At 45.5% G+C, this 21,391-nt stretch overlaps 1 protein-coding gene across 2 annotated transcripts in view; it reads right to left on the bottom strand.

Annotated features, from left to right (window-relative positions):
* Positions 1-4,756: 4,756 nt before the first annotated feature.
* The window catches only part of CIAPIN1 (cytokine induced apoptosis inhibitor 1), a 68,754-nt gene continuing 52,119 nt past the window's right edge, over positions 4,757-21,391 (bottom strand). For both annotated transcript variants that reach the window (XM_030203575.1, XM_030203574.1), the window contains exons 6-9: positions 17,215-17,288; positions 16,964-17,085; positions 10,763-10,847; positions 4,757-5,270 (exon numbers count right to left, since the gene is read on the bottom strand). In XM_030203575.1, the coding sequence (XP_030059435.1) occupies positions 5,160-5,270; positions 10,763-10,847; positions 16,964-17,085; positions 17,215-17,288 (392 nt within the window). In that variant the 3' untranslated portion in view covers positions 4,757-5,159. The remainder of the gene's footprint in view (positions 5,271-10,762; positions 10,848-16,963; positions 17,086-17,214; positions 17,289-21,391) is intronic.

Genomic DNA, 21,391 nt, shown 5'->3' with positions numbered 1-21,391 from the left:
ATTGCATCAGATCAGAAACAAGTCAGCAGGCTGGAACAGAACTGTGACCAGGGCAATGAAGAGCAACCAAACAATAACAAATACTTCTCAATCAGTCTCCATGGGGAGGGGGAAGCCCAGTAGCCCCTGTATAGCAGATACTAAGAGAACATGGGGAACTGTACTCACATTTAACTACATCACCATAATGTCCCACTATCTTTACTCAGCTAAGTGGCCCTATCACACCCCATGTGATTCTGCAGCATTTTATCACCAGACTTGGCCTCAGCAGCTGGAGATGATGCACCCAAGTGTCTGTCTGGTGGAGGGGATCAAACCAGGGGCGTAGCTAGGTGGGGCCACAGGGGCATGGGCCCCCACAGATTTAGTCTTGGCCCCCTCCACTTTCAACCCCCCCCCCTGCCGCCAGGGGTCCCCAACCCCCGCCAGCTTTAGTCTTCTTCAGCGCCAGCCTCTGGCGCGTTCACTCACTTTGCAGATCTGTGCTGTGAGCCCTGACGTTCAAGAACGTCAGGACTCACAGCACAGATCAGTGAAGTGAGCGAATACGCCGGAGACCAGCGCTGAAGACGACTAAGGCTGGTGGGGGTTGGGGACCCCCGCCAGCAAGAGTACATTGTGGCAGGGGGTCAAAAGTGGTAGGCGAGGACCGGCGGCGGGGGGGGGGGGGGGGGGGGGGGGGGGGGGGGGGAGCGGCAGCTGGGGGAGGTGGACTAAAATATGCCCCCCAACCTTGGGCTCTGGATCCCCCTCCCACCGAGGTCTGGGTACGTCCCTGGATCAAACCATTTCAGAGGCATCTCTATAAACTAGGTGCCTGCATTTACACGTACCATGTATTTGTTAATTTACAGAATACTAGCACTTAAACACACAAGTGTACATTTATCCATTAAAGTGCTAATGGGGGGGGGGGGGGGTCACGTGATGGCTGGAACCTGAACAGACGTCTCACGGCTGCTCTCCTCGCCTGGGCCACAAAAACAGCTTTTATTTCTGCTTTCCACCCTGTTTGGAACCCAATTACTTACATGCGAGTGCTGGTAAGGGCGAGGCAGTGATTCAGTGCAGTATACTGGGCACGCCGTATAAGACCCCGTGAGCGCACAGGAAACACGGAGTGCAACACGTGGCCAAATGGCATCTGGGCAGGAAAAGGAAGGGGAGCCTCAAACTCAGACGCCGCCAGTGATCGCGCTGCAGGAAGCAGCGATTAAAGAGATAATGAAGCATATGGCGGCTGCATTAGACAATAAACTGTCGGCATTGCATGCTTTTATGGACAAACTTAAAGAGAACCTGACAGCACAGGGTAACTGCATTCAGCAAGCGGAGGATAGGATTTTGCGCCAGGAAGATCTCACAAATGATATGAACTCTCAGCTGGCAACGTTGGAGAAATGGTGCAAACTTTTGGAGGACAGAGTGGAGGACCAGGAGAACAGGAGCCAGAGTAATAACATTAGGTTGGTGGGTGTGCCTGTGAGTGTGAAAGACTGTGGGACCTGGTGGAGTCGTGGCTGCCTCAGGAGTTGGGCCTCAAGATGGAAGGGCAGAGGTTGAGAGCTGAGCGGGTGCACCGCGTGGGAGTACTAAAAGACCAGAATGGCAGATCGCGCCCTGTGATCACCCACGTACTCAATTACACCGACAAGGCCCAACTGATGGCTAAATTCCGGCAGCACAGGAATCTGGTCTACGAAAGAGCTGAAGTTTTGTTATTCCAAGATTTTTCACCCAGAGTGTCTGAGCTCCGCCAGCGTTTGTCACCATATTGTTCTCAACTTTTCAACAAGGGGGTTAAATTCTCATTGCAATATCCTGCACGGGTACGAGTTGTACATGAGGGGAATGTCATTCTTATGGAGAATCCTGAAGAGATCCGATCTTTCATGGAAAGGCTGCCCTAAGGATGATGGAGGAACATGCAGAGATGGAAGGCTCGCCCGATCGCCTGCAGACTATCCAAAACGCAAGTTGCTATAAACTGGTGTATGGAAGCAGATCTCCAGCCCCCCTGAACCTGTCGGGGGGGGGGGGGGGGGGGGGGGGTCGGGGTTCCTACCAGGGCTGCTGCATTGGGGGGGGGGGGGGGCAGCTAGCATGTAAATGCATGCTGGACAGGGCTCACCATTCCTCCCCAATGGCCGCAAACCCTAACGCCAGCTCTGAGCGCTGATCATGAATAGGTTTAGCATGTATTTGCATGCTACTTGCTTAAAGAGCCCTGTTTTGCATGCATCTGCATACTAGTTGCGTTCAGAGCCCACAAGCGCGTTTCACGCGCTCAGGTCTCTGATCATGAGGTGGTAGCAAACGCAGGCGTTAGTATGGCGCTAACAGCCTCTATCGCCTGCATTTGCTTCTGATCATCGGCCCATGGATGTCTATCATGGTTCTACCAGTATATTCAGGCCCATGGCTTCTGCTTTTCTTTTTCTCTTTCTGGTTGAAGAATTTGCTTTTTTTTTTTTTTGCCAAGCTGATCAAAGGCCCATGCGTGGAGGTGCCCCACCTGACTCCTAGTAAAGCAACAGCTACTTCTTCCAGTGCTTAAACTTCACAGATCCAAAAGGGGCTGGATCAAAAATTCATCTATACGACAATGGTGTCAGTCATCTAGGTTACTGTCAGGTCCATCCCAGGCCCAATATGATATACTTACCAGAGCACCTGGGGGCTACTTGGTTCCCTCAGCTCAGCAAATATCGTTATCTTGCCCGTCATCATTTGAATTACCTTCTCCTAAGCTAAAAGCCAGGGCTGCTGGAATGGTAGATAGTTGTTTCTGGCCTTCAGCCTAAGCTGGGACCTGTTGGTTCTCCACCAGATCAGTGTCACTGCTTCAGCTGTACTGGACCACAACTCCTGTCCCAGCCTATTAGGCTCACATCTATGATGCAAGATAATCATGAAAGGGACTTCATATCCATTCCCTGCCTGAGACAACTATGAAAAGTGAGTGTGTGTGTGTTATACACATGTCCACTGACCTGAAGCCTAGGACCCACAGAAATGGTCAATGCATAAATAGGAGAACTAGACACAGGGAGTAAGGGTTTGAACCCATGATGTCCAAGGCTACAAAGACCATGTTCTTCTTAGGAGACATGAGGGCTTCTCTGTAACTCGAGACTAGGAAAGACTAAACTGTTTCTCAGGATAATCATCTGCGTAGGGGTTCCACACCTGCAGAGCCACGGCTACAGATGAACTCTCCTGTGCAGACTCAGCCCTAAATTGCTAGATATCTGAATTTAGTACCCTTAAGTGGGACTGTGGTTAAAACAAAAGGGGAGCTTGAAGTTATCAGTGAGGAATCAAGGAGAGTGAAGTCAGCTGAGAGCTCCCCCCCCCCCCCCCCCCCCCGGCTCCATTTGTAGCCGGGGGTAATGGTTCATTTTTTTGGACTGGTCTAGCACTGATAAAGAATGGTAGATTTTCAGTGATCCAGGATGCCTTTTGATTTATCTGTATGTTATATGGGCACAGCAGAGCTATTCATCCAAAACTTGGCCCATAAATGACTCCCAGTTCTGCAAATGGTTAATCACTGAGCCAGCAGGACTGGATAAAAGATCCTTTTGTAAAATTGCAATTATTTTATTAAAAGTAAATTCTCTAGCTGAACATTTAAGAAATTCCACAAGTCCCACTCAGTAATTGAAAAGTACCTGCAATTAAGAAGGGAGGGAGGAGGAAAAAAAAAAGATCTTACGCATGCCAAAGGTGGGAACCTGGGGTAGTCACTGATATGAGAACTGGTCCAGTTTTCATATCAATGACTACCCCAGGTTCCCACATTTGACATGCGTTGGATCATAAGAATTGTGTAAAACCCAATGCTACTGAACTTCTCACAAATTCAGTAGCTGTAGTGTCTTTAATTTCTATCCACTAAACAATAACAGGTGGCTTGTGGAAAATTCTCTTCAAAAACATATTACACACTACTATCTTTCCCACTGAAATGAAAATGATTCAAAGAATAATGCTGCCTATAACTGAATCAACCAACCATTGAAAAAGGAGGAAAAAGGAGCCTCACAACTACTTATGCTCAAAAACTTCTACTAAGTTGCACTGTACACTTCAAACCAGCGAGAATACCGAAAGAGCACTTATCTTTCACGCTGGGAGACTTAGACCTCGTTCCTTTCTGCCACACCAAGCCAACGATGGCCAGCGTTTCGAAAAAACTGCTTCAGGGTCTTGGTGGCGCAAAATCATTTAGAACGGTCTATAACAAGTTAGCACTGGATCCCTTAAGTAACCTTAAGAAAACCTCAGTACGGAAGTTGAAACATTGGATTACACTGCAAATACTGGCTCTTAATATCTTGGTCTTCTGTCTCATTTATTTGCTACTGAATTTTGTTATGAATCCTCAGGGGTGCAAACTGGTTAGGTCTTTATGCCTCCCACAAATTGAGGTGCATAAAACAAGCTTACACGGGATGGGCATGCAACGTAGTAAAATGGGGAGAGCAATGAACAAGCAGGATACGTGGTCACTCATTCTGCTTAAACTTGACAACACACACTGAGGCGGCAACTACATTGTAATCACATTATTTATGCTCATACAATTTGATAAAATAATTAAATATATGTATTTGACCTACCTACTGTCCCTTAAGTTATTCAAACCATGTGCCACACTAGCAGGTTTGGGATATCACACCTTTGGTTATCATATTGTCTACCAGCAAAAGCCACACGAGTCGATAAGACCAGAAAACAAAGTTTAAAGGATCTTTTTAAACAGTTTTATGATACAGGACACAGACTGTAAAAATGCAGTTCTTCCACTGCCATGTGTCTCATATCAGTGTGTATGACCTAGGAATATTAAAGCCCATTAGTGCAGACTCTTATCAGGAAAAATCCTCTTACAAACTTCATCATTATCCAATAAGCAGAAAAGAAGAAGAGAGCATGTGTGGATGGAGGAGCTTTAAAGGTGGAATTCTAATGTGATGCTCATCAGCTTTCAGTCCAGGGCTAGACTAGTTAGAGGATCATCCCATAGCGTGAAAAATCACCCAACCTATCCGAGAATATGTTGGTTCCAAACAAAGGATTTTCTGTGCAGGACAGTCATACTGCAAAAAGGCTAGGGCCATAGAGATATATCCTTCTTCCTTTCCATCACTCTAGGCATCTTGAAGCTGGTTTTGATTCAGGAGGATCTTCTCTCCAGGTTTAAAAGCTGGCATCCCCAAATAAGGACAGCTGGCACAGCGAAAGGCATCCCCCAGGTAACACTGCCATGAGAAAGAAAGAAAACATAAGAATATAAGTGGTGGCATGTTGGGACAGACAAAGTCCATCAAGCCCAGTATCCTGTTTCCAACAGTGGTCAATCCAGGTCACAAGTACCTGGTAAGATCTGAAAAATAGTAAAACATTTTACGCTGCTTATCCTAGAAATAAGCAGTGAATTTTCCCCAAGTCCATCTTAATAATGGCGTATGGATTTTTCTTTTAGGAAATTATACAAACCTTTTTGAAACCCTGCTAAGCTAACTGCTTTTACCAAATACTTTGCTAACAAATTTCTTTTTTTTTAATTATTAAATTTTTATTGAAAATTTATGGTGAAATAACAATACAAATATAGAATCTAGACTATAATAGCCACATCCAATGTTTTTATGTATTAGAATCAATCCCAACCACCTCCATCCCCCCCCCAAACCCCACAACTGAGGGAAAGAAAACCAAAGAAAAAGAACACTGGGAAAGATACATTCAGCATCCCTTTTTAGAGATTTTGTTGATATACAGGCGACAACTTTACATAATACTCTGAACACCTCCTTAAATAACATCTAAGCCACAAACACAGAAAAAATACCTGAGCTCCCAAAAGAGTAATATGTCCAGAAGTATTACTATTTTCCAGAGGTATTACAGTTTTATATTGGTACCCCACCCATTTAGTATCGAAGAGATCCTTCTGACCCCTGAGAGCAGGAGCTATCTTTTTATATTTTCTAAATTTCCACACATATCTGGCGCCACCTAGTGACCACAGGCCCTTCTGGATCTCACCACATCCACATGGTAGCAAACCTAACTAAACATATTACTGGATCAAGTGGCCATATGACTCCACTTCACTTTCACATTTCTCCAAATCAGAGACCACAAAATTTAACTCTTAGGACAGTCTCACCATAAACGTTCATAATTCCCCACTTGTCCACAATTTCTCCAGCACAGATGATCTGCAGTACTCTCACCTGGGTGAGAGGGAATCCTTGCTAGATACTAATATAGCCTCAAGATCAACATGTCTGACAATTGTTGATAGTTGGTAACCATTGAGCAAATAGAAATGAATTCTTAAATACGCATCCAGCTATCAGAATCTAAAGCTTTACCCAAGTTTCCCATGCTTGTTGGTGAGGCCTATTCTGCAGAATGTTCAATTCAATTATGATAGATACGTGACAATAATGGTGTGGTTTATCATCAAGATAGGTGTAGAGAGGGTTCATTCAAAAGTGAAGGTTCTAGACTTCAAAAAAACCTAACTTTATTCAGATGGGGGATTACCTCAAGGAATTGCTGTTTGGATGGGAACATCTGGAAGAAGTTGGAAAGAAGTGGGCAAAACTGAAAGGACCTATTGTAAGGGCAACAAACCTTTTTGTAAGGAAAGTAAATAAAAGGGGAAAAAGGAGGCTGCTTTGGTTCTCAAAAGTAGTAGCTGAAAAGGTAAGGAAAAAAAGAAGAGGTTAGCTTTTATAAACTACAAGAGAATGCAGAAAAAAGAAGACAGGCGATAATGTCTGGAAAACAGGCCATTCACGTCTACCCGTTCCACTCAATGTTTTACAGACCTCTATCATATTTCCCCGAGCCCTAGCCACTTCAGCCTTTCCTCATAGGGAAGGATGCTCCATATTTTCATTGCCCTTCTCTGTACCTTTTCTAATTCTGCTATATCTTTTTTGAGATGCAGTGACCAGAATTGCACACAGTATTTAAGGTGCAGTCACACTAAGGAATGATCCAAAGGCATTATAACATTCTCATTTTTGCTTTCCATTCCCTTCCTAATAATTACTTACATTCTATTTGTTTTCTTAGATGTCACTGCACAATGAACAGTGAGTTTCAACATATCAACGATGACACCTAGATCCTTTTCCTGGGTGGTAATTCCTAATGTGCAACCTTGCATCATGTAGCTGTAGGTTGGGTTCCTCTTTCCCACATGCATCACTTTGCACTTATTCACGTTAAACGTCACCTGCCATTTGGACGCCCAGTCCCAGTCTCATAAGGTCCTCTTGCAATTTTTTACAATCCTCTTGTGATTTAACAACTTTGAATAACTTTGTGTCATCAGCAAATTTAATTACCTCACTAATTATTCCTTTCTGTACATCATTTATAAAAAGTTGCAGTCCCAGCACAGACCTCTGGGGAACCCCACCATCCACCCTTCTCTATTGAGAATACTGCTCATTTAACCCTACTCTGTTTTCTATCTTTTAACCATTTTTTAATCCACAGTAGGACATTACCTCCTATTCCATGACTTTCTAATTTCCTCAGGAGACTTCCATGAGATACTTTGTCAAATGCCTTTTGAAAATCCAGATACACAATATCAACCGGCTCACATTTCTGCATCTGTCTGTTCATCCTAGCCAGGTTGATGGTAATAAACTCCTACCACTATCCTTTTCCTCTTTACACATGGAATTTCTATCCATAGGGATTCCAAGATGTGTTTTGTATCCTGCAGAATTTTTAGTCTATTTGATACAAGGTCCTCCTTAATGTATAATGCTACCACTCCACTGCAATATAAATCATGCCTTGGTATGACTGTCCCATTGGTTATCTTCCTTCCACCAGGTCTCAGAGACACCTAGTATATCTATCTTTTCATTTAGTGCAATATATTCTCTCTCATCTTACTTCTTAGGCTTCTGGCATTTGTATACAGACATTTCAAACAATGTTTGTAGTTCCTATTTACAACTTGCTCAGCAGTTAAAAGTGGTAATCTGCAATTTCGAAAATCTGTCTGCTTTTTATTTAAAGACACCTGGATGCCTTATCTTCCCTGTTGTGGCGATATCTGTTAAAGATACCTTGTGTGTGTGTGTGTGTGTGTGTGAGAGAGAGAGAGATCAACACTAAATATAAATAGATAAGTAAATACCACCACAACCCTGTCACAGTTATACCACACCAGCCAAGTCTAACAGAGGTAACTTATGACAGGAGACGAGTACTAAGCATGACCTGTTACTCATTGCACAGGCGGCCTTGGAGCAAGTTACCAAAGTTCCAAAGAGGCAGTGGCAGAAGAGTGCCCATGCAAGACTGAACAAATAAAGAGACACGTCATCCTCACAAACATTAGGGTCTGTTATTGTACAATGTGAGAATTTATCTTTATGCATCTACTATTTATACCTGAGCTGTCACAATCCAGAAAAAAATTCAATATCCCCTCAGTCACCTGACCTCATATATAGACCAACTGAAACCAGGCTTTTCGGTTTCAGCTGAAACAATCTGTGGCCAAAACCAAAGTCAACACTGGCCAGGCTCCGTCTCACCCCTCCCCCCCCCTTTAACCGCCAATGCCACCCCAAAACACAATCTCCCTCCCCCCTCAGGCCTACTGATGGTCTAGTGGTCTAACTGGGGCAGGCGCGATCCACAATCACTCCTGCCGTCTCCAATGGCAAAATGGCTGCCAAGAGAAACACTGAATTACTCCTGCTTATCTCAAAATGGCTGCCGCAATCTACAGTGGCAGTCTTGCGAGACTGCCACTGACTGTTTCAGCAGCCATTTTGGAGGCAGACAGCAGGGGTAGGAGCAACTGTGAATTGCTCTTGCTCTGGTTAGGCCACTAGACCACAAGGGCTCCTCAGGTAGGCCCGGGGATGACCTAGGAGTGGAGGTAGGGAGTTTCCATTTGATCCAAAAAAAGGACTGGCATTTTTGGCTGCGACTGAAGCATAGTCAAATAGGAATTTCAGGCTGGTTTTAGCATTGAAGCTGAAACCAAAATTCCTTTGACCTCCACCCTCAGAACCATTTGTACCTCTTCTTCCTGGACAGCCTGAAGTTATGTCTTTTGTTCTCAAGAGGTCAAAACATTAAAGCCTTGAACTTCTTTCCTCTTGCAGGAAAAGGGGTGGCATAATTTACTCCACAGTTTTGTGTTGATATGCCATGCAACACCAGATACGCATTTTTCAATTACATTAGGCAATATGAGCATTAGATAAATGCTGAACTTCCTTGGCAATCTGGAGTGATAAATGAGGGGCCACAACTGCATGCCAACCTGACTGGGGATGGGACAGCACTGTGACAAAAAAAATATACCATGCTGGATATCACCAACATCCTTTTCACTGTTGCTAGTTAAATTTAATAACCAAAGAGCAGCATGTCAAGCACTGATTAAACTTGAAATTTGTTTGCTGTTCTTATTACACTCTTAGCCTTATACTAATAAATGCTGTATTGGTAAGTACACAAGCAGTTGCTGTATGAATTACTTTTGAAAATTTAAGCCCAATAAACAAATGAGAGAATGTTATCCCATCCTTTCCCCAGATGAAGAAAAATACTGGTAACTACAATAACTTGCAGATAGTGGCCAGCCAAAACTGCATTTTCTGTTTCAGCCAAAACCGCTGCCAAAATAGTCTGAAAGCTTTTGGCCAAGACCAAACTGTAGCCGAAACTCATCACCTGGTTTCAGCGGACACTGAAACCAAAAGTTCAAGTTTGGTTGTGTCAATATGAACCAGTGAGGGCCTCTGGGAATTGTCAGAGCTTGCCATCTGTATCCCTTTGCTAAACCCACGGTATCCAAACCAGAATATAATAATTTAAATAGTGAAAGACTAATTTACCTCCAAGCAAAATAGCCTCCACACACGGACTGCAGCTAATGAAAACCAAAACTAAAAGCCACAGTGTCTTTACAGTGGCGACTCTGCACCACACTCAGAGTGACAGCTGACACTATAACTCCACAGAAACCCTAATTCCTAAGGAGTTTATCATCCCCAATTACAAATTTAGAGTGCTCCAAATAAATGTTTTTGATACAAAATTTTAGCAGGAATTTATTTACTATATTGTGCAAGATCATAACTGCATTACTTGCATTCTCAGTAGGGGGGGGGGGGGGGGGGGAAGAATACAAAGAGCAGCGACCCCTAGCCTACCTTATAATCCCTGGTGGTCTAGTGGTGTAGTAAGGGCAGAAACGATGCGATGCCCCATCCCAGTCGTGACAGCCATTTTGAGAGTAGATCTGGAATGGGCAGGAGTAACTGGGAACCAACTGATGCTCCAATTACACCCCTAGATCACCAGGGATTGTAAGGTAGGACTAGGGGGGCGAAGACAAATGAGAAAAATCACAAATTTTCAGGTTCCACTGAATACACATGGTCATTTTTTGGCCAAAACTGAAAACATGGCTAAAAATTAAAATAACTTTTCAGTCGAAACCGAAATTCAGTAGGTCTCTACTTGTAGGTTATCAAGATCAGAGAAAATGCAGAGGAAATATGCACCCATTTCTACACCTCCTGTGTACCATACTATGAACAATACTATAAATGCTTGCACATAAGGAACATTTTCACAGGGATCCTCAGACCAACTTCTGTAGCTTAAATTTTGCATCTGCCCTGTAGGTCCCTTCTGGCACCCTCCCCTCCTATTAAGCAGGGAAAAAGCATCAGGTACTTACATTCCCACAAGCAGATTTGGCCTCCGAGCTCTGTTGTGTAGTGTCTCTCGTTTCCTGTTCCAGCTCCTCAGCCAGGCCGCAGGTACTGCACATAAAGACAGAAGCTATCATCAGAGACAGTTTAACTCAATGGTGTTTAACTTGTCTTTTAGCTCTCTTCTTTAATCCTGTCATAGCTGTGAGGGACTGTTATATGGTTTCCTTCATCCATTACCATAGTAACATAACTAGAACTGCAGGATCCTGTCACACACAGAACAGGAACCACATGAAACACTACCATAAAAACAAATCTCAATTAAGTCACTCTGATACAACTGAAGAGTTTTTTTTTTTTTGGGGGGGGGGGGGGGGGGGGGGGGGAATTCTATAAAACAGTCACTAACATTTATGTGCAAGTTATCCCCCGGATTCTATATAGTGATGCAAGTTATGCGTGCAAAGCCAATCATATTCTGGATTTGAGAATTGCAACTTAATTAGCTTAACAAGCTAATCAGCGCTGATAATTGAACTTAAGCAATTGACACTAATTGATATTAATTAGAATTTATGCACAAATGTCTGTTCTATAAAGTGATACGCGTACATTCTAAGATGTGGATCTGAAAAGAGGGCGTGGCCATGGGGCGTTCCTAGCATTTACGTGCACTGTTATAGAATATGCTCTTTCTGCATGTAATTTAGGTGTCAGCATTTACACCAGGTTTTCACTGGTGTAAATGGCTGTGACTAAATACAGTCGCAGAAACCGGGTGTCGGGCACATTCTATAAACTACTCCTAGATTTAGGCATATTCTATAAACCGCTCTTAAATTTAAGCATGGTTTATAGAATACGCCTAGGCATATTGTTTTGGCGCCGAATTGTTTAGGCATAATATACAGAATCTACCCGTGTGTGTGTAAATGCGTAGAATACTAACATAAATGCATGTAGAAGGCAGCATGCTGACAAAGAGCTATTCTGCAAATACCCCTTTAACTTACACAGCGTATATATATGCAAGGGAAACATTTACAGGAGGCAGTGGCGTTCCTAGGGGGGGGGGGGGCGGTGGGTGCTGTCTGCCCCGGGTACACGCCACTGGGGGGGTGCCGCGCGCGCCTGTCCTCCGTTCGTTCCATGCTTCTTCTCTGCCCCGGAACAGGTTACATCCTGTACCAGGGCAGAGAAGAAGCATGGACCGAACGGAGGACAGGCGCGCGCGCGCGCGCGGCACCCCCCCCCCCCCCCCCCCCCCCCAGCGGCGGCGTGCACCGGGGGGGGGGGGGGTCCCGCCCCGGGTGTCAGCCCCCCTAGGAATGCCACTGACAGGAGGTGTAGCATGGGAGGGGCAGACAGGGCTCCTGTTTACATACACAACTTATGAAATACTGTAAGTTACACAAGTAGCTGAAACACCTGAGCACCTGCACTTACACCAGCTCTACGGCTGGCAGAAAGGGCCTGAGCCTAAATATGTTAGGCGCTTAGTGCTCTATAAAAGAAAAACAGGTGCCTACTTTCTTTTACACATGAGGCTCCTACAAGGTGTTCTACAGTTAGATGGTTTTTTTTTTTTTTTTAGATTGACTGATGTAAATTCTGCTTTGTATGAGTGACATGACTGGTTATAACACTATGGTACAGGAATGTATGTTCTTGTATGTGTGTCCTTTCCTATTTTAAAAAGTCTTATCTTTTATAAATATTATTGCATATGTAAACCACATCGATTTGCTTGCAAGGCAGGCAGTATATTAAATTAATAAACGATAAACGAATTACTCTTTAGGATCTGATTTACTAAGCCTTTCTTCTCCTTAGATACAGAATGTGAGAAATGCTTTAGTAACAATTCTATAACCAAGCATCTCCATTCAGGTGTGCAGGAGTCTATATTGTAAGGGAATCTGGATTCTATCATCAAATAACATAACCCGGTATCAACACACCTCACAGCTAGGCACCTATGTTTGTAGAGACACATATATCATTTACAGTATTCTGCTATGTAAGTTAAGCAAGTATTTGCAGAGTAGCATTTAGGCAGAATTTTTGCATTTATGCACATACATGCCATTATTCCAATTATTTATGAGCATAACACATGTTTAAATGCGAGCACCTAGTTTATAAAACTGCCCTTTTATTGTTTAAGGATCGGGTCACATTGCTTAAATCATTGAAGGTTGGAGGTACAGGGAGAAAGAAGGAGAGAGGGAGAGATGTGGACAGGGGAGGTCAGAAAGGTGCAGAGAGGAGAGATGTGGACTGCAGGGTGGGGGGGGGGGGGGGGGAGAAGGGAAGAAATGGTGACCCTGAAGCAAAGGAAAGGGGAGGGAAGAGATGGTGCCACTGGAGAGGAGGGCAAGGAAAGGGAGAGTGAAGGGAAACTGGAGATGAGGGCAAGGGGAGGGGAGGGGAGAAAAGAGAGAGCAGATAGATTTTAGAAAGAAAGAAAAGAGAAAGAAAAAAGGAAGTGGAGGAGGGAAAAAAATTGTGAATAGATAGAAGGCTCTAGAAACACAGAGTTCAGAGCACAGAACTGTGCTGGTAGCACAGGAAAGGAGAACCAGAGACAGGAAAAGAGATGATTAGAAAGAAAATCGTAACAAAGGTAAGATTATTTTTAGTTTAGTAACTGAAATATGTCAGCTTTGAGAATTTATATCTGCTATCTATATGACTGAGAAGCCAGGGTCAATCGAGCTGATCTCATGTGAAGACGTTTCATGGGTGCAACGGATATTGTGGAAGCCACGTGGCCCAACTATCTCAACTTCTGCCGAGCTGAAACCTGCTGAGAGGTACGAACCTTGGATGCAAGCGAGACAAGATTGTCTGTTCTTGTCTCCGGGAGGTAGGCTCAAACCATGTGTGTGTCGAGCAGGGCTCCTATGAGCTCCAATCACTGGATAGGACAGAGATGGGACGGGGTAGTTTAAAACAAACTTTAGTAGCTCCAGCACCCAAATAGTAATTCGCACAGACTCCCGAGCACCGTCCTCAGAGGCGTTCTTTATCAGCCAATCGTCGAGATATGGGAACACATGGGCTCCCAATATGCGTAGTGATGCTGCACTTGGTGAAGACCCTGGGAGCTGATGCGAGGGCAAAAGGCAACACGTGGTACTGAAAGTGATGTGTTCTCAGCCAAAATCAAAGATACTTCCGGTGGGCTGGAAGTGTCGTGATGCGAGTATATGCATCAGAGAGCATAGCGAATTATTTTTCTGAATCAATGGGAGAACGGTGCCCAGGGAAACCATACTGAACTTTTCTCAGACTAGAAATTTGTTCAGAGCCCTTAAGTCTAGGATGGGACACATCCCCCCTGTTTTCTTCTGCACAAGGAAGTACCTGGAATAGAATCCCTGCCCTTCTTTCCTTGGTGGAACGGGTTCAACCGCATGGGCCTTTAGAAGGGCCAAGTTCCTCTGCAAGTACCTGCTTGTGTTGAAAGTTGAATGAATGAGCTCTTGGTGGGCAATTTGGAGTCTGAAATGCCAACTGAGGGTGTTTCCGAGACGGACTATTTGAAGAACCCACTGGTCAGAGGTTATAAGAGGCCACCTTTGGTGAAAAAAGTTTAGCCTCACCATAGACCAGCAAGTTGTCTGGGACGTACACTTTTACTGCAGCTATGCTCTGCTGGAGCCAGTCAAACGCTCATCTCTTCCTTTGAGTAGGGAGCAGCACAGGCCTTGGATGCATGCTGTTGACGTGAATGAGCATGCTGGGGACAAGCCTAAGTAGGCTGGCGAGCCGAAGGGTTGTACCTACACCTAGGATAGTAACAGGAACTCCTCCTAGGCTTACCAAAAGTCCTCTTAGCTGAGGAGGTTGATCAGAAGGTGCCCAGCGGGAGAGAGAAGAGATTGTATGAATGTGTTTCTTTATTTGGTCAGCAACCTCCTCAACCTTCTGTCCAAAAACGTTATCTCTTCGGCAAGGGGCATCAGCCAACTGCTTCTGAACAGAATGTTCCAAGTCAGAAACATGCAGCCATTACAGTCTAGGCATTGCTATACTTTGAGCAGAGATCTTGGATGCCACATCGTCATAAGTGCCCCTGGCCAAGAACTTTCGACACGACTTCTGCTGCTTGACAGCATGCTCTGGAGTGAGCACGGCAACTAAGTCTGACAGCTGCCGCACCGAGTTTCGCAAGTAGAAGCTTGTGAAGAGCTGGTAGGATTGTATTCGGGAGATGAGCATTGAAGCCTGGTACATCTTCCTCCCAAAAGAATCCAGAGTTCTAGCTTCTCTGCCTGGGGGCGCCGAGGCATAATCCATGGAATTCCTGGCTCTTTTGAGAGCGGATTCCACCACCATGGAATTGCGAGGCAATTGAGGTCTATCAAAGCCAGGTGCATCGTGTATCCAATACTAGGTGTCAATCTTCTTGGGCATAACAGGGACCGACAGAGGGGATTCCAGTTCCTGACGAGGACTTCTTGGCATACCTCCTGGAGAGGTGCAGTCACAGCCTCCTTAGGAGATGTATAGTCCAGGACCTTGAGCATCTTTGCCCCAGGCTCATCTTCCACTTCCAAAGGAAATGGAATGGCCTCAGCCATTTCCTTTACAAAAGATGGAAATGAAAGGCTCTCCGGAGGAGACCTTCTCTTTTCAGGTGGATGGAAGGGTTCAGAGGGAATCCCATAAGACTCATCTGAGGAAAAGTACCTGGGATCCTCCTCTGAATTCCATGAGCGCTCCTCTTCGGTGTTGGACAGCATCTACCTATGGGATTACCGAGACTGTGCCTGCCTCAGTACCGAGGAACCATGTTTTCGAGAGTGACGTTGAGAAATCGACTCCTGCCTCAACTATGGAGAAACTTCCTCCACCGATGTCGAGGGGTGCCGGCTTGGGTGGCAGTCAACACTGGGACCGCAAACGGCGCCGGAGGCCACACTAAAGGCTGAGGGCCAGGCGGGGCTGCAACAGGAGGCAGGATAGGTGCAAGCGCCTCCAATACCAATGCACACCATTGCATAAGGCCATCCAGCAGCTCAGGCAGCAAGGCTGGGATGCGCTCATCGAGAGCTGACATCAGGAAAAGCTGGGGTGCCGGCTGAGGCACAGGTTGCAGAACCGCTGGGGTTGACGCGGGATCGGGAACTCAGCTGCTTGGAGACAGGCGTAGACAGAGAACAGTTAGCAGGGTTATGGTTGGGCCCAAGACACTGCAGACACCAAGAATGGGTGTCCTTTCTCGAGACAGTCTGATTGTACCGGGTTCAGCGCTTGAAGCTACTGGGAATCTTCGTGGACGGAACAACTTCATTGGCTAAATTAAACAATGTGATGGTGCCTGAAAAAGGGACCAGGCACGGTAAAAAGTAAAGGGGAAGACCCAGCCAAAGCCAAGGCCTGAAAGTGGCCCAATGAAAAAACAATAAAAAAACCTTATAAACTGGGCAAAAGAATTCTAAAGAAATTAAAAGAAGGGAAAAAAGGTTCCAATAAAAGGAGTAGAATTATAAAGTTGGAAAAAATTGCCGGAAGGCACAAAAAACAGCTCTCTTAGACCGAGCGAATAAGGACAAGAAAAAACACCTTTTCCTCACACATAAAAAGAACTGAGGAGACCGAGTTTGCACAAAGAGCAGAAAGGCACTCACGCATGCTAGGTGAAGCATGGCTCGCGCTTCACAAAGCTCTTTTAGCTATGGTAAAATGTCGGACGGGCGATGCTGATGGGCGTCACCTACTTGTGAGAATTATAAGCCTGCTTGTCCATGGGGAATCCAGACTCTTGGAACAACCACAGTTCATAGTAGAATTATAAACTATGCAAGGTCAGAGAATCTTTGTACACCACTGAAATGATTCCCCTTGAACATTTTTGAATCCCATAAACTGAAGGTCTGACTTATTTTCTCCGCAGTCATATTGGATTCTTGGAGGGAGTGTGGATTTCTTTATCGTGCTCCAATAATAATCTTTATTTTTACAGTGCTACTGAGCATACGCAGTGCATAACTATGATAAGTAATCAGGTACAATACGATCCTGGCTCAAAGCTTACAATCCTAGTGGGTACCTGAAGCAATGGAAGATAAATAACCTGCTCAAGGTCACAAGCAGCATCAGTGGCAGACGCAGGATTGGAACCCTGGCTTTCCCGTTTCCTCCCTTGCTGTGCCCAGGCACATTTTCAGTGCTGTCTAGCCTCTGTCATCAAAATACAGAGCAAAATAACTCACCAGTTCTTACAGGCTTTCCGTTTCTTCTCACTTCCTGTTCCACACCCAGGAGCTCGTAAGGAAGTGGGATCTGGCTTTTTTAAATCTTCAGAGTCCAAAAGCTCATCCGAGTCTAAAAGATCCTGAAGGAGAAGGAAATGAAACACTACTGGTTTCACCGACATTCTAGCATCATGGGTACTGGAAGCAAAACCAGAAAACTCACCACATTCTAGCATCATGGGTACTGGAAGCAAAACCAGAAAACTCACCACATCATCGTCATTCATATCAGTGGCTGAGAGTGTCCAGAGCTGTGCAGCAGAAGGGTCCACTGATGGTTTTGCTTGAATCAAAACAGGAGAAGCAGCTGAAATTAGCCTTTGAAGTGTAGAACCATCCTTCATAACAAAGCTTCATGCAAGCAACACACCAATCTGTTACAAGGGTTTCACTGACTTCTGAATCCAATTACTTATGAATACTGCATTTTTATGCATATACCCTGGTAGTGTGACCGAAATTGCATGTGCAAATCCAGTCTTCTGGATCTGCACATGCAATTTAATTACTTAACAAGCCAATTAGCACTGATAATTACCACTTAAGCAATTGACACTAATTAGCATTAAATAAAAGTTACACGCACAATTTACTAGGCATATTCTGTAAACTGGTGCACATAAATTCTAATGCGTGCTGATAAAAAGGGGGCGTGACCACGGGCAGATAGTGGGCATTCTAAAAATCTACACACACGGTTATAGAATATTTATTTAATTTAAAAGAATTCTATTTTGCCTACAACTAAGCGGATTACAAGGCTACATACACAATAAAAATAAATCTTAACGGACTAAACAGTACTTTACACAAGGTAGAAACACAAGCATCAATTCCATGCTTCCAACAGTGATTTTAACAGGTAGCCTTGCATTTTATCAGGGGCCTTTCCACCTGTGACAACTTTCTGTATAAGCATCAGAGGAGGAAATGCCCCTGATGACACACAAGGCTGTCTGCTAGAATCGCTGTTGGAGCAGATTCCTAAACCAAGTAAGGACTACAGGAAGGGGGAAGGAGAGAAGAGAGTGGACAGCAGGGAGCTCAAAGGTAGCAGCCCCACTGCCGGTCTAAGCAGGAAAAAATGCTGGGGAGGGAATGAGGCCACAATGTGGGAAGTCGAGGGGAGGAGGAGACACTGGCAAGCCGAGAACTCTGGGGGGAGGGGGGGGAGAGATTCGGCCAGCAACTCATGCATATAGAGTGCAGGAGGGTCTCCAGGTCTGTAAAGCACAGATACATACCTGTAGCAGGTATTCTCCAAGGACAGCAGGCTGATTGTTCTCACATGTGGGTCGACGTCTGCATTGGCCCGAGAACCGTCATTTTGCAAGCAAAATATAAAAAAAATCTTGCCAGAGTCTTCTGGCGCACACGCTGACCGATTTCCTGCCCGTCGCGTGAACGCGATCCTCAGTTAAATCAAAAGCATAAAAAGAAACAATAAGAACTCCAAAGGGGAGGTGGGCGGGTTTGTGAGAACAATCAGCCTGCTGTCCTCGGAGAATACCTGCTACAGGTATGTATCTTCGCTTTCTCCGAGGGCAAGCAGGCTGTTTGTTCTCACATGTGGGGTATCCCTAGCAACCAGGCTCACTCAAAACAATGAACATTGGTCAATTAGGCCTCGCAACGGCGAGGACATAACAGAGGTTGACCTGAAACCATAAACAACTAACTGAGAGTGCAGCCTGGAACAGAACAAAAATGGGTCTAGGGGGGTGGAGTTGGATTCTAAACCCCGAACAGATTCTGCAGCACCGACTGCCCAAACCGACTGTCGCGTCGGGTATCCTGCTGAAGGCAGTAGTGAGATGTGAATGTGTGGACTGATGACCACACTGCAACCTTGCAAATCTCCTCAATGGAGGCTGACTTTAAGTGAGCCACTGATGCAGCCATGGCTCTAACATTATGAGCCGTAACATGGCCTTCTAAAGTCAACCCAGCTTGGGCATAAAGTGAAGGAAATACAATCTGCTAGCCAATTGGAGATTGTGTGTTTTCCGATAGCAACTCCTCTCCTGTTGGGATAAAAAGAAACAAACTGGGCGGACTGTCTAAAGGGCTTTGTCCGCTCCACGTAAAAGGCCAACGCTCTCTTGCAGTCCAAGGTGTGCAAACTGCTTTCACCAGGGCGTGTATGAGGACGGGGAAAGAAAGTTGGCAAGACAATTAACTGGTTCAGATGGAACTCCGACACCACCTTTGGCAGGAATTTAGGGTGCGTGCAGAGGACTACTCTGTTGTGATGGAACTTGATATAAGGTGCATGCACTACCAAGGCCTGAAGCTCACTGACTCTACGAGCTGAAGTAACAGCCACCAAGAAAACGACCTTCCAGGTCAAGTACTTCAGATGGCAGGAATTCAGTGTCTCAAAAGGAGCTTTCATCAGCTGGGTGAGAACAATGTTGAGATCCCATGACACTGATGGAGGTTTGACAGGGTCTTTGACAAAAGCAAACCTCTCATGAAGCGAACAACTAAAGGCTGTCCAGAGATAGGCTTACCCTCTACACAGCGATGATAAGCACTAATCGCACTAAGGTGAACTCTTATGGAGTTGGTATTGAGACCAGACTCCGACAAGTGTAGAAGGTATTCAAGCAGGGTCTGTGCAGGACAAGAAAGAGGATCTAGGGCCTCCTCCATTTGAAAGAGTAACACCTCTTGGTGGAATCTTTCCTGGAAGCAAGCACGACTCAGGAGACACCCTCTGAAAGACCCAATTCTAAGCTCTCAACATCCAGGCCGTGAGAGCCAGAGACTGGAGGTTGGGATGTAGAAGCGACCCCTCGTTCTGAGTGATGAGGGTTGGAAAACACTCCAATCTTCACGGTTCATCGGAGGACAACTTCAGAAGAAGAGGGAACCAAATCTGACGCAGCCAGAAGGGTGCAATCAGGATCATGGTTCCGCAGTCTTGCTTGAGTTTCAGCAAAGTCTTCCCTACTAGAAGTATGGGAGGATACGCATACAGAAGGCCTGTCCCCAATGTAGGATAAAGGCATCTGACGCTAGTCTGTCGTGGGCCTGAAGTCTGGAACAGAACTGAGGGACCTTGTGATTGATCTGAGTGGCAAAAAGATCCACCGAGGGGGTGCCCCACGCTCGGAAGATTTTGCGGACTACGCCCTTGTTCAGTGACCACTCGTGAGGTTGCATTATCCTGCTCAACCTGTTGGCCAGACTGTTGTTTAAGCCTGCCAGATAAGTGGCTTAGAGAAACATGCCGTGACGGTGAGCCCAAAGCCACATCTGGATGGCTTCCTGACACAGAAGGCGAGATCCGGTGCCCCCTGCTTGTTGGTGTAATATATGGCAACCTGATTGTCTGTCTGAATTAAAATGATTTGGTTGGACAGCCGATCTCTGAAAGCCTTTAGAGCGTTCCAGATCGCTCTTAATTCCAGGAGGTTGATCTGCAGACCTCTTTCCTGAAAGCACCAGGCTCCCTGAGTGTGGAGCCCATCTACATGAGCTCCCAACCCCAGGAGAGATGCATCCGTCGTCAGCAATTTTCGTGGCTGAGGAACTTGGAATGGTTGTCCCATGGTCAAATTGAATCGAATCGTACACTAGTGGAGAGAATTCCGAAAGTCGGTGGACAGTTGGATGACATCCTCTAGATCCCCCGCAGCTTGAAACCACTGGGAAGCTAGGGTTCATTGAGCTGATCTCATATGTAGACGTGCCATGGGCGTGACATGAACTGTGGAGGCCATGTGCCCCAGAAGTCTCAACATCTGCAGAGCAGTTACCTCATGAGACGCTCAAACCACGGACACCACGGACAGAAGATTGTCCGCCCTTGACTCGAGAAAATAAGCTCGAGCTGTCTGAGTATTCAATAGGGCTCCAATGAATTCCAATACTTGGACTGGGGTGAGATGGGACTTGGGATAATTTATGACGAACCCCAGTAGCTCTAGCACCCGAATTGTCATTCACTTGGACTCTAGAGCACCCTCCTTTGAGGTATTCTTCACCAGCCAATCGTCAAGATAAGGAAACACATTAACTCCCAGTCTGCGTAGCGACGCTGCGACTACAGTTAGGCATCTGGTAAACACTCTGGGCGCAGACACCAGGCCAAAAGGCAGTACACAGTACTGAAAGTGCTGTGTTCCCAGCCGAAACTGACGATACTTCCTGTGAGTTGGAAGTATCGAGATGCGTGTGTAAGCATCCTTTAAGTCCAGAGAGCATAGCCAATCGTTTTCCTGAATCATGGGAAGAAGGGTGCCCAGGGAAACCATCCTGAACTTTTCTCGAACAAGAAATTTGTTCAGGGCCCTTAGGTCTAGGATGGGATGCATCCCCACCCCCAGTTTTCTTTTGCACAAGGAAATACCTGGAACAGAATCCCAGCCCTTCTTCCCC

The sequence above is a fragment of the Microcaecilia unicolor genome, chromosome 5 (assembly GCF_901765095.1).
Source record: "Microcaecilia unicolor chromosome 5, aMicUni1.1, whole genome shotgun sequence".
Classification (NCBI taxonomy): domain Eukaryota; kingdom Metazoa; phylum Chordata; class Amphibia; order Gymnophiona; family Siphonopidae; genus Microcaecilia; species Microcaecilia unicolor.
This window is presented reverse-complemented; position numbering and strand designations above follow the sequence as displayed.